This window comes from Apaloderma vittatum, unplaced genomic scaffold (genome assembly GCF_000703405.1).
Source record: "Apaloderma vittatum isolate BGI_N311 unplaced genomic scaffold, ASM70340v1 Scaffold11053, whole genome shotgun sequence".
In the NCBI taxonomy this organism is placed as follows: domain Eukaryota; kingdom Metazoa; phylum Chordata; class Aves; order Trogoniformes; family Trogonidae; genus Apaloderma; species Apaloderma vittatum.
Window position 1 is genome coordinate 14,919 of NW_009706415.1, and position 13,228 is coordinate 28,146.

Consider the following 13,228-nt stretch of genomic DNA (forward strand, 5'->3'; position numbering starts at 1 on the left):
ATGAGTTACGTGTTACCAATTGTGTTCATCCTTTTTGTCTATATAAGGTGGTTTGAAGCAGCCTCCTGAGAAAGGATTGCAGAAAATAGACAAAACTTTAAAGCTACCTGTTCAGCTCTGCATAATAAAATCATGTTTACTTAATTTTAAATTCAGTGAATAAAGAAAAATAAGTTGGACAGTAAAGTTAGGTAAAAATTCTGAAAAAAAACTCACCTACACACTGAACTATTACAACCATTTTCTTTCATCTCTTACTATCAAGCGGAGTTAAGAGTAGGCTCAGACATTTTACAATAAAACTAAAGAAAAAAAGAGTAGGGAATTTCTCCTTTAAAAAAAAGCATCTGTCTGTACTCGTGCCATTCATGCACGGGAAAATAAATATGTGCCTTCTGGTTAATGTTTATTTCCCTATTCCTCTCTTGTGAATGATGCTCAGCTTAGTTCAGGTGTAAACTTTAAGGCTCTTACACACCTTGGCCACTGCCTAAAACTGAAATTGCGTTTTGGCATTACACTGATACATGAGAGAGAATCCATGCAAGCATGTTCAATCCACACAGTATGTCTTACAGCATATGTTCAGAGGCATAATTCATTTCCACAGAGAAAACATGGAGGAAACTGAGCTTTAAAGACCTGGCTACTACTCATGTGCAGAACCGGCGAGTGCGCTGCAGTGCGCTCCTTTGAGTACTTACCATCCTCTGTGGGCACGTAGATATTCAAATACAGACAGTCTTCATTTTGATCTTGAACATATGTCACCACAGTATCCAGATTGGCTGTAAACCAGACTGGCAGCATGTCGTTCAGCAGTGACCTCTCATCCAGGTACTGCGGGCAGACGGCGGCAAACTGCGTGGCGTTGCGGACACCCGTCCAAGACGATGGTGGCTCTGGGGGCTGAAATCGCCTTTCTCCAGTCGGAGGGGAGGCATAAGGAACACCCAGGTACTGCTCCACTGGACCAAGGATCTCATTAGGCAAAGGTGTTCTTAAGCCACGTATTTTGCCATAATTCGTGGTAACAACTGGGTATTGTGCTTGGCCATCAATGAGAGTAAATCTTATAGCCAATGCAGTTATCCACAGAAGGAAGTTAGAATTCAACATGACACACACTGGGGTGAAGATCAAAGGCAGCCATAGGAGTCCCATTGGTTTCGACATTATTTAAATCAACATCAGCAGGGCTCCTTTTTCCACAGCCAGGAGAAAATTAATCAGTCAAGGAAAATGAAAACTAATAAAATAAAAAAGTAGTCAAACGGAGATGAAGTGAGGGAAAACGTAAGCTTGCGCAGGCAGCGAAGAAACAAAAAAGTGATGTGTGGTAGGTGCCTCAGATGACTGGCTGTAGACAAATCCCAGTGTCAGAAGCAGCAAGGGAGTGCTTGCCCCTAAGGCCCATCCCAGACTTCAGCGTTGGCTAAATGGTAGCAACATACAGCTCTTCCAGGAGTAGTGCGGGGAGAGATCCGCAGTTATTCCACTTCCCCAGCGAAATGGCTCCTTGCGGTGAAGTCCAGCCCACTCAGTCAGCCTGTGGCCAAGAAAAAATAAGCAATTTAAATCAACAAACATATTCATATTGTCATTAAAAAACCCCCGAAAAACGCAAACGGAACAATTAAATCTACATACTACTTCCATTCCAAGGCCCACAATGTTTTATGAACTTCAGGCATCATAGTTAGCTATGTGTTGCCAAAGATACGTAAGGTAAGAGAGCTGAAAATTGAAGCCACAAGCTTGTCAAAGGTTATACTGCAAATCAAACATTTCTGTTTCTGTCTATGCTTCCAAACCAAACCACAGCCCAAAAACTGCTGCTCAAAGGTATCACATTTAAGTGCTCTAGGGCATTTTCCACCCCACATAAACAGCATCTCCTTTTTAAGGAGGAAACATTCATTAAATGTTTTGCCACACTGGGTAATTCCTCTTTCTTGTGAAATGATTGCTTTATAGTATTTTTACAAGTATGCCTACTAATACAGTTATTGGGTTTCCTAGTTGTGGTGGGTGGGAACGGGCTGACAGGCCACACGCAGAAGGTCATGGTAAGAAGCTCCTTCTCAAATTGGCAATCTGTCACAAGTGGGGTCCCCTAGGGATATTGGGCCCTATGCTGTTTAATATCTTCACAAGTGATTTGGATGATGGGATCAAGTGTACTCTGAAGAAGTTTGCTCATGATACCAAACTGGGTGGGGAGGTGGATACTTTGGGAGAGACATCCTGCAGGAACACACAGATAGGCTGGAAGAGTGGGTGAACAAGAACCTTATGAAGTTCAACCAAGGAAAACTTGGGAAACCATAATCCAGGAGTGCAGCATAGGCTGGGATCTACCTAGCTGGAGAGCAGTTCTGTAGAAAGGGACCTGGGAGTCCTGGTGGACAACAAGCTCAATATGAGCAAATGGCGTGCTGCTGCAGCAAAGAAAGACATCCTGGTTTGAACTGAAACAAAACTAATTCTTTTCAGTGCCTTGACTTTTCAGCTGAGTCTCTTCTAAGAGGCAGCACTTTCTGAAGTAGCAGCATGTTTTTGCAGACAGTGTTTGCTACTAGAAGTGATTATGCCTGATGTTTACAGTTACTGCCAAGGATTGGTATGCAGAAAGGCTCTTGCTTATACTTGCTCGTTTAATAAATAAGGTCATTGCTAGATTTGGTGTGCCACATTGGGGGTGCTGGGAAGTAAAAGGAACACAAGGAAGCAAAAGGTTGTACCTCTGGGAAGGAATGGACAGGTGACTCAAATCTGGCCAACAAAGTATTCAATTCCATAATATAGTATAAAGCTAAGGGATCACAATGGTTAAGCTATCTTCTTCAATAGCTGGTGTCTGAAGAGGACTGTCCATTTTTCTGCCTTCAGTTGTGATCTGTGAGTTCCTGAATCCCATTCTTGTCTGCCACTGAGACCAGTCTGGGACTTCCCTGGTGCGTCCCTGCTCTGCAGCATCAGTGATTTGTCATCAGAGGGTAAGCTTTGATATTGATTTTGTGTATATTTGTATATATCTCACTATTTTCATTATTTTCTTATTAGTACTATAACTGTTTCATTAAAGGTGTGGTAGTTTCCTCTTCCAATCTGTAAGTTTCTCTGCCTTACTCCCTTCCCCTTTGAGGAGGGAGAGTGGTTAATAGAGTTGCTGTCATTTGTTTAGTGGCTGGCCCAGCCCTAACCCTTTACAAAAGCCAACAGGACGCTGGGTTGCATCATACAGGGCTTCACAGGCAGAGATAAAGAAGTCATGATCTCACTCTGCTTAGGGCTTGTTAGGCCACACCTGTAATCTCTTTTGATTTTTAGTCCCTGCTATACAAAAACCATGTGGACAGGCTGGAGAGTGTCCAGAAAAGGGCCACAAAGATGATCAAAGGACTGGGAGGCTGCCATATGAAGAAAGACCGAGAGAACTGGGCTTGTTCAACCTTGAGCAAAAGCGGCTTAAAGGGAGACCTTTTCACCATGTTCCAGTATTTAAAGAATGGCTACAAAGAAGATGAAGATTCCCTTTTTACAAAGAGTCACATGGAAAAGACAAGGGATAATGGGTACAAGTTACTCCTGGAGAGATCAGACACAAGAGGAAAATTTTTCACAATGGCAGCAATCAGCCACTGGAATAATCTCCCCGGCGAAGTGGTGGAGTTCCCAACACCGGACACTTTTAAGATTCAGCTGGACAGGGTGCTGGGCTATCTTGCCTAGAATGTGTTTTTCCCAAGAATGGTTGGACCAGTTCCCTTCTAGCCCCGTATTCTATGATTCTATGATACCTGTTTCCTTTGTTCTGTGTCTGACAAAAAGGAACAATGGAAACTGAGAAAAAAACCCAACAATTAAAATAAAGCATGATATAACCTCTGGAAAGTTAAATTTTGACCTACATAATGTTACAACTATGTAACATTAACTTCTTGTATGCTCCTGCTTTTACTTTTTAGACAGAAAGCAATTCACATAATAATTCTGCTAACTTTTAATGAAATACAAGTCACATATATATATGCTAACCATTACAAGTAGTATAAATATACAGGTATTGTTAATACTTATATTCTTCTCCCTGCCCAGATAAACAGAGTTCCTTTTTACCCACTCAAACCCACAGATAACTATCCTACAGCCGAAAAGAATCCTTGTTACAGGAAACTGATGCTGATACTTTACAGTTGATAGAATGAGCACACATTTATACATAAAACTTATATGACTACCAGGTCCTGTCTTCAGTCGGGACTATGTCTCATGAAGATAAAAAATCAGTTTTCAAGAGCAGAAAATACAAGGTAAGTAGTTACTGACAGTGATTTCAAATTACAAACATATAAAAAAACACCAAAAAATCCACACAAAAATACCAAACAAAACCAAGAAAACCCAAAAGTATCAGACACATATTACTTATGATGAACCATAATTTCTACTGACATTTTCACTGGTAGATAATAGGCTCAGATGCTGCCTTCAACAAACTTGCAATTGAAGTGTAATTTTTGAAGGATAAATCAGTAACCGCTCTGTGTCGTGTCCCTGAGGGCATCACCATGGCCACCAGTCCCTGTCTGAGCTTTGCTGCAGGAAGCCCCATGCCCAGGCCCATGGCCAGCCTGGATCTTGCCCTAGCTGGATCCTCAGGTTGATCTTGGAGCTAATTTCTCACCCTGCCTGGCCTGATGAGCACTGGGCGGTGGCAGGGTGCTATCCTTGTCCCCAGCCCAGCCTCGTTAAGGTGCTTTAGGAGGATGTCCATCAGCAAGAGCTCTGCAATGCCTGCAGCTCCTGGCTCATCTTCTCCCATGGCACTCAGAGTGGCTAGCTGGCTACCACTCACCCAGAATTCCTCCTCAAGCACCGCCTTCCCTTCTGATTTCTGCTACCATCTTTAACAACTGAAGTCAGCGGCAAGCAATTGATTTTGGGTAGCGTTCCCTCACGATCTCTCCCATCCTGACTTGAGTACACTTTACTGACCATGTGACACAAAGCAGATTTTCCAGTCATAGCTAACTGAGGATTTAATCTGTGCTCAGGGAGGAGTAAGAGACACTACTGCCTTAACACTCACACTATATAATTTTGTAAAAACATTACAAGAAAACTGAATGTGGAATAAAGCACTGAGAAAATCAACAAGGTGGAAGGAAAGTGACCTGGATGATGAAAAAGACAAAAACTTGTCTGGGCAAACAGCAAATAAAAAAAAAAGAAACAAAACAACAAAATGAGAATTACAAGATTGAACACATTACCAGCAGGGAGAGAAAGAAAAATGACAACAAAAAAGGAAAGTAAAAATCTTCTGTTGATACACGTGCTAGAGATAATACACAACTGTCAAAAATACAACTTAATAAAGAATATTTATCCATACCAATTATGAGGGGGGGAGATTTAATCAAATATCTGGTTCTATGCCATTGTTTTGAATACAGTGAAAGGACAGGCAAAGGGAAACACTCATTACTGACCCGGAACTGAATTTGCTATCTGATTCCTCCTCTAAGAAATAAGACCAACAAAAGCTAGTTTTGTAGGCATTAAATCCACTCATATAGCATGTTTTACTTTCCTCTGTACCATAACAGCAGCATACGCAAAGTTTGCATTTCTGATTCATGCACAGACATTTAAATTTTAAGGATCTTGAATCCATAAGGAAACAAACCATTAGCTAACACAGAACACAGCCAGCTCTCTTAGCCCCACCGTCTGACCTATAGCAGACCTGCAGCCTTTGTCAAACAGTACAGAAATGTAAACAGCATTACATAGCGGCAAGTGCATTAACACAGAGAACTTAAGCAGACAAGTGTATCAGTATGTCTATACTAATTCTGTACTTGCTGAGGAAATATGAGACACGGCTTAAAAGTCCGCTTTGCTCCAGTGTAGAATAATAAACTCTAAACTGATTTCAGGGGTTTTTCTGACCTGCTCCATGGCATGGACAGTTACAAGAAAAATAAACACAGATATAAACTATATGAGCACAGGAGAATGAGGACTGCAGAGATTCCCCAGGATTTCTCAGGCTTTATCTAAATCAACTAGTGTACTACTGTGCACCTCAGCTTTTAGTCACTGACCACCTTCAGTCTGTCCCTCCCCTCCCTTCTACTCAACTGTTTTTGATGTGTACATATGTCTCATCTCAATATAGAATCAGGGTTAAACACCCACATCCCCTTCTTTAGACATGTGCTCTAAAAGCACACAGTCAGCTTGATTAAGAGTCACTGGCTAGTCAACAGAACAAAAAATAACAAATAATTGATAAAATTTCAGATTCTCCTCATAGTGATATTTTCTACAGTACCTAATGCATTTCACAAAATCTGGGGATTTCAAAACTATTTCATTTAGCAAGAGCATACATTCTCTTCAGTGACTTGAATTTTCAGCGACTTGACTTTTCAGCTAAGTCTCTTCTAAGAAGCTGCACTTTCTGACATTAACAGCATGGTTTTGCAAAGATTGTCTTCTACTAGAAGCGATAACCCCTGATGTTTTGTTGTTGTCAAGGATTGGTAAGAAGAAAGGCTCTTGCTCCTATAGAGACCAAGGTCACTGCTGGATCTTGTATGCCACATTGCAGGTGTTGGGAAATTAAAGGACTTGCAAGGAAGTAAAAGGTTGAGTGACAGACAGGACAGGAACCAACAAGAGCGTTCCATTCCATATACGCCAAACTCAGTATAAAACTGAGGGATCAATGGCCAGCGTCTGAGGAGAACTCCGTCCAATCTTCTGCCTCTGATCCTGATTCCCAAATTCAGCTCCCCTCTGCTGCTGAGCCTGACCCTTCTCCAGTGTCTGCCTGCTCTGCAGCATCAGTGGTGATTGCCATCCGGGGTTTAGGTTTATTTTTTTTTCATTATTTTCATTATTTTTTTATTAGTACTATTACTCTTTCATTAAAGCTGTTATAATTTTCTTTCCAAGTCCTTAAGTCTCTGTGCCTTATTCCCTTTTACCTTCCCCTTCGGGGAGGGAGAGGGGTAGAGAGCATCTGTCATTTGCTTAGTAGCTGGCTCAATCCCTAATACTTGACATCTTCTGTTCTTCCCCTTCAAAGATACCATTTTGAAAGTTACAAAGTAAAGTGCTTTTATGGTGGCTTGGTTTTCTATTGTTTTGTTGTCATTTTTTTTTGGAGGGTAGGGTGTTTGCTTTTTTAAATAAAAGTAATTTAAAAATATTATCCTGTTATAAACATACATAAAACTTTATACTAAATTAATGTAGGGTCAGAGACAGTAAATAAGAACTACCTAAGGCATAGAAATTTGTGAATATGCTTGCAGTATTAATTTTAGCAATAAATATATATAATTTGGAACTTTGGCAGAAAATTAATTACACAGTCATTTTCTGTTAAAGCTTTTCCCAAAGCAGGCTTAAATGCACCTGTACCTCAAATTCACTGCCACTACCTCTTAATCGTTAGTGTATTCAGAATGTTAGCTCAATAACAAAAAGTTCTTCCACATATCAGTAAATGCATACTGTTTTTGTCTACCATCTTTCAAATAAAAAAAAAAGCAACAAACCAAAAAGCAGTTATAATTTACTTTTTCACCTAGCTTTTAGGACTTCTTCATACATTGAAAGAAGCTTCTTTGATGCATGGAAATGAGCTAAGGCTCTTTCCTCGTCATGCTACATAAAGACATTCAGAAAAGTCAGACAAAGTCATAGGGAGCAGCACAAAGGAATATTAACCATGAACGAATGCAGAGTTTCTGGATTGGATTACTTAGAAGGTTAGTGGGAAGGTTATTAGCTGAAACTAGCCAATCAGATATTTTTAAATCTCAGAGCTGTAACTGTAGCAATGCCTGGCTTCAAATAAAAATGTAGCAGTCTTATAAGAAATTATTTTTCCTAACAGAGTGTGGGTTTTTTTTTTGATTTTTGTAAGCATTTTTCCAGTAAGAAGATATTTCAATAATATATTATTAAATAATCATTTAAAAGAAAAACAAAAACATAAACAACAAATGTCAAAAAACCCTCACTTATAATAACCCTTACTTAGCACTATAAACTTCACTAGTGATGAGTGTCTGAACTACATATACACGTCATTAGATTAACCAAGATATATGTCAGTATGTTTTCTGTGATTGTACATTGCTGTCCAGTCACAGCAATCCAGCATGTAATACGGATCGGAGAGGCCTTTAGAGGTTCAGAATACTGTTATTTGTCTTTTACATCTCATTCTAATTTATATCTTATTAATTCACAATTAATAGTCTCTTGAAGATTGAAATATTAGAAATGAAAATATGTATCCTTTGTTAAAGTGAAAATAACCACCAACTATATGAACGTGGCTATGGACCTTGAAGTTGGTCTTAAGATTTATGGTCAGAAATAACTGAGGACAAAGGTAGATAAATTTATGGTTTTAGGTTTTCTTGTTGTTGTTACTAGGGAAATAAAGCCTGAACAGTAATGCAAATTCTATACAAACATTAAATTAATGTTCTGGGTTTTTTTCAAATAACATGTTGCATTTACCCTCCTATGAATTTTTCCTGTGAGTCACTCGGATAGGCTTGGACAATGTCAGTTCATCCCTCAGGTTAGGAACTACAATAACCATTTACTTTTCAGAAAATGGACACACATTTATTTTGTGTCATTGCTTCTTGCCCGCAGCTACCAGTCTTGCTCTGAATTTCTAAGTCTCACACACTATCAGAATGAGCAATGGGATTATAAGAAAAGGCTGTATGGTCTCTACATTGTTTTTAAAAACTAGAATTCTCTCAGTAACGAAAACAGTTTGAAAAGTATTTAAAAAGATAATGTTATGGCCAGGAGGACCCAAGACTGACTGGAAATGCTCAGTTAAGACAGTTGCAATTATCTCACTGACTTTTGAACTCTAATTTCAACTTGTATTGCACATAAGAAGCATGAAAATTTCAGCAGTTAGATAACTTTCATGATACTTTCTGCTTTTTGAGATAAGTTGATGAAGGTTGCAGATAAATAAAAGGTATCTATATTAGGAGGAAACAAATATGGCACGAACTGCTTACAGACATAAACTTTAAATTACTAATCCCAAAATTCCAGCTCTGTTCCACTCAGATATAAATTTGACCATTCATTATATGAATTTAAGCTTCCTATGACTGAATGGACATTGTTGCTATTAAAATGTCTGAAGCTAGAATGAAAGAGAGGCCATGACAGACTCTTAAATAATAAAGCAGTGATTAACTTTGATTGCAAGGAGGTGTGACAGGGCACTGAGCCTTTTTTGTTCAGAAAAGAGTCTAATGTCTAAAATATGATCACAAGAGACATTTATTTATTTGATAGTCTTTGTCCAACTGTGGCTGCAAAGTCTTAATAAAATACTAGTCAAGTACATACTTTAGGGAAATGTACAAAACTCAGCATCAGTACAGTCTAGCACAAATGCTGACTTCATTTCCAGCTTTTACTTCTGTTATGATCTTGTAAAAGAAAGGTAACACTCTCTCAGTCTCTCTTTATTTCTTTTCCGCATCTCTGTTTTTTAGTTACTCCCATAGAGTCAAATTTCTTATGTCTGGAGTAAAAAAAAAAAAAAAAAAAAAATTCAAAAAAATAAAAAATGCACACAAAAATCACTATAGTATACATTTATTTAAGTTTGCAGAACAGGTCTTGATAATTTGAAAAAAACCCTCAAAGATATCAAAGTTCATTACCTATTACCAGTGCATGATATAACCCTCCCCATTTCAAATACAGAATAGGCCTAACTTCTCTCCATTAAGAAAAGTCACATGACTGAAAAGCAAAATTCTTAAGGGAATCTCTCCAATTTTGTCTAAATATTAAACAGGGAAACTCACAGATCTCACTCCTCTCCTTCTCTCTTCATCATTTAGCCTGTTTGTGTGCCCTCCTCAAGGACGGAAGAAACTCTTGTCTGAACCAACTCAGAAACTGAGGGACTGACTGTTAGGCAATTTGATCTGTTAAAGATACTTAATGATTAGAACTTGATACCTTCCTGTTGGCATTCCAGTCTCTAGAAAAGGAAACATTACAAATGCTACAATAACCAAAAAACAGGGTGAGAAGAGAAATTTAAACCAGCCAGGCATGTAGGCCCTCCACCCCAATATATGGTAGGGCCAAAAAAATCAGTTGCTGCTCTATTGTGCAAATTTCTAGAACCAAATTACACAAGAGACACAGGCATGACATTTTCATTGCATTATGTAGTTCAGTTACCAGGTGGTGATACCACCTTCATTCATATGATAATGCCATAATTATGCACTCATCCTGGAAATGGGTCTACCCTCATTAACCTGAAAAAGCCTAAACCCACATCTCTCCTCTTTCGAGTTACAGGCATTAGATTTCAAGTAAGGCTGGGATGGCGAACAGGACTGTTTGCAGCACTGTCAGTCCTAAACTGAAAAGATCTTTACTCGAAGATTCTCACCATTGGACTAGGAGAAAATCACAACTTTGCAGTCCCATAAAACTGAGACTCCCCTGGAAAATGTATGTATTCTCACTTTCAAGCAAGCCTTATGCAGTTTGTAGGAGAATCATTTAATGAAACAAAAATTTGGAATGAGGATTATCTTTACTATTCCATCACATCATCAAAACTTTTCCAACTTAATCTTCTTCTTAAGTTTTCTTTCTTTGCTAAAAATTGGACAACTTCACCACCAGAAGGGAAGAATGTCTTCCAACTTCCGTTCCTGTGCTGCTCTGTTTCTAATTTAGTGGGCTTTTTCCTGCTAAATGCTGGCTTAAGCCCCTTAAATATAAGATGAGATACAGCTTGCCTCAGCAAGATAAGTCTCCACAAAATGTTGTCAAGGAAGGAATCACTAGAATCACCTGCTAGATCTTAGGAGACAATAACAAGTTAACCATTCCTATGCTACCTACTGCCTTCTCTTCACTAAACATGAAGCTTAAAAGTTTGCCTAGAAGAAAGCCCATAGCATCTGCTCTGCTTAATGTCCTGTTTATGCTGAATTAAAAATAACATGCATTCTTAACTTTCTAGTTGATATAAGTGTTTGGAGTTGTGAATTATTTTGTACACTGTGGACCTCTAAAAAGTTAAGCAGAATATTATCATAGAGAAGTTTCGTTATGGATCCAGACATTTGTCTGCTTTTAGGCCAGTGCAGCAAGCACTGGAATTTAAGTCTAAACAGTAAACTAAGCAGGGCTAGATCACAGGCTTCCAGCACTGTCCTGCCACAGTATTCATACCTTCCAGCCAATGTACAGGCATGACCAGGGAACAGGACAGGCTAGAGGTTCTCCTAAACAGACAGTACAAATAAGACAAATCTTTCTTCTTTCTTTTTTCTTTTTTAGATAAGAAAGTTTTTCACTACAGAGATGCAAGCTGTGCTATGCAATGTGGCCTCAGCCTCAGGGGCAAAGAACAGTATCTGGACCATGTTACTTACTAAGAGACATAGACTCGCAGGTGAAACCCTATCTTTCCTCCCCAATGATGGATGCCTGAAGCCTGTGTCTGCTTTAATGTAGTATATTTTTTTGCTTAAATATAGAAAAAAAAGGAGAAAAAACCCCAGAGGTTATGTTCCCCAGAAAATTGAGTATGGCTGTCATCTTATATCAGAGGATGTACTAAAGAAAAACAGCAAAAGTGTGATTTGTAAAACAATAATAAATGCTGAGTAAATATTAAGTAGAATCCAACAACAAAATCTAGAAACTTAAGAAACAGACTGTGAAATGCCATTCCTTTGGAAATGCAAATTCTAAAACTGTTACACAAAGTAGCAACAAGGTATACTACAAAGAATAATTCCATACACACATAAGTGTGAGAGAGGTGTCTCAGTATCAGTTAACTGAGTTTTAGGGGTTTTTTAATCATTATTTTTTCAACTTTGTTTATTGCCAAAAAAAGGACCAGGAAAAGAACAGAAAGCTAGTCTATAGTGAGGGTATAAAAATCAAATATTTTGTAGATCCTCCATTTCCAGTCCTACCCTCCCTAAATGATAAAAATCAGATCATCTTTCATGTTCTTTTAATAACTCTAAAAGAAATCTCAGAATTACTAAGTGAATGCTTTTCTCTACTCAGGTAAAAAAAAATAAATCTCAAAATTATCTACATGACAGCCCCAATCATTTTATTACATGAATAACTTCAAAACCATCTCACATTTAGTTAATTATATTTTCTTGCATCAAAGGCTTTTCAGAACTCTAACACAATATTTCATATTTGCTTTGTAGTGTGCAGAAATGTATCTAAATAGAAAAGGAAAGCCAACAACAAATGTAGAAAATGTAATTTCTCCTCCTGCTCATCCTTCCACTCCCATTACTGTTTCCATCTTTGCCCAGCACAATGAAGAGGTACCTCCTTTACTTTGGACGTATCACTCAAGCTTGTGTTCACTCCTGGGTGAAAAAGTTAAGATATTCAGTCTAAAGCAGAAGCATAGACTTCAAGCAGCAATTTTTCCTACAGTAATGTAGGCAGGTACTTGACATTGAATATTAGTTGAAGCCAACCACTATGATAACATCCTGAATATTACATTTAAGGAGCCTGAGTCATTAGCCTAGATTGGACAGCTACCTGTTCGATAGCCTAGGTATAGCAAGATGATTCCTTTTCTTATCTCTTACCAATATATACGGAATTAGCTCTGTAACCATGAGACACAAATTTAAAAACTTGTAATTTTCCTGTTAGTTGCATACTCAAACCAAGCCCTCATGACTAAAATCAGGAAGAGCATATTCTGCTAGGAATTTCTGATAGTTTTTGATTGCACTTTTATTAGTTCTTCTTATGGTTGATTAAAGATGATGCAACATCCATTGGTAAGAAATTCAGTACACGGAATTTAGATTAAAACATCAGGTATTTTCTTCCCTACCATTCAATTCCTTTTATTCTACATCATCAATATTGTTATTGTTGTTATTATCATTACCATAGTCATCTCTGTTATTTTGAAAACTGCTGCATGGTATCTTCCTTGAAGCAAAATCTTATCTCAATGAATAAGTTTATCCATTTTCACCATCTACACCTCACAATAGTCTTTCTAACTATATAGAACTAATAGGTTTGTGGAAAAAGTTTTAGGTTAGAAATGTATGGTTATTTTGCTTCTGTCTCTCAACCTGGCTGTATTGGGTTGGCTCAGCCGGATTTT

The 13,228-nt window shown here is 38.3% G+C and overlaps 1 protein-coding gene across 1 annotated transcript; it reads right to left on the reverse strand.

Annotated features, from left to right (window-relative positions):
- Window positions 1-704: 704 nt before the first annotated feature.
- LOC104271185 (neuroligin-4, X-linked-like) lies at window positions 705-1,176 on the reverse strand (the record flags this gene model as incomplete). The annotated part of the gene is made up of 1 exon (XM_009865784.1): window positions 705-1,176. A coding segment is annotated over exon 1 (472 nt), but the record flags the coding sequence as incomplete, so codon positions are not given.
- Window positions 1,177-13,228: the final 12,052 nt, after the last annotated feature.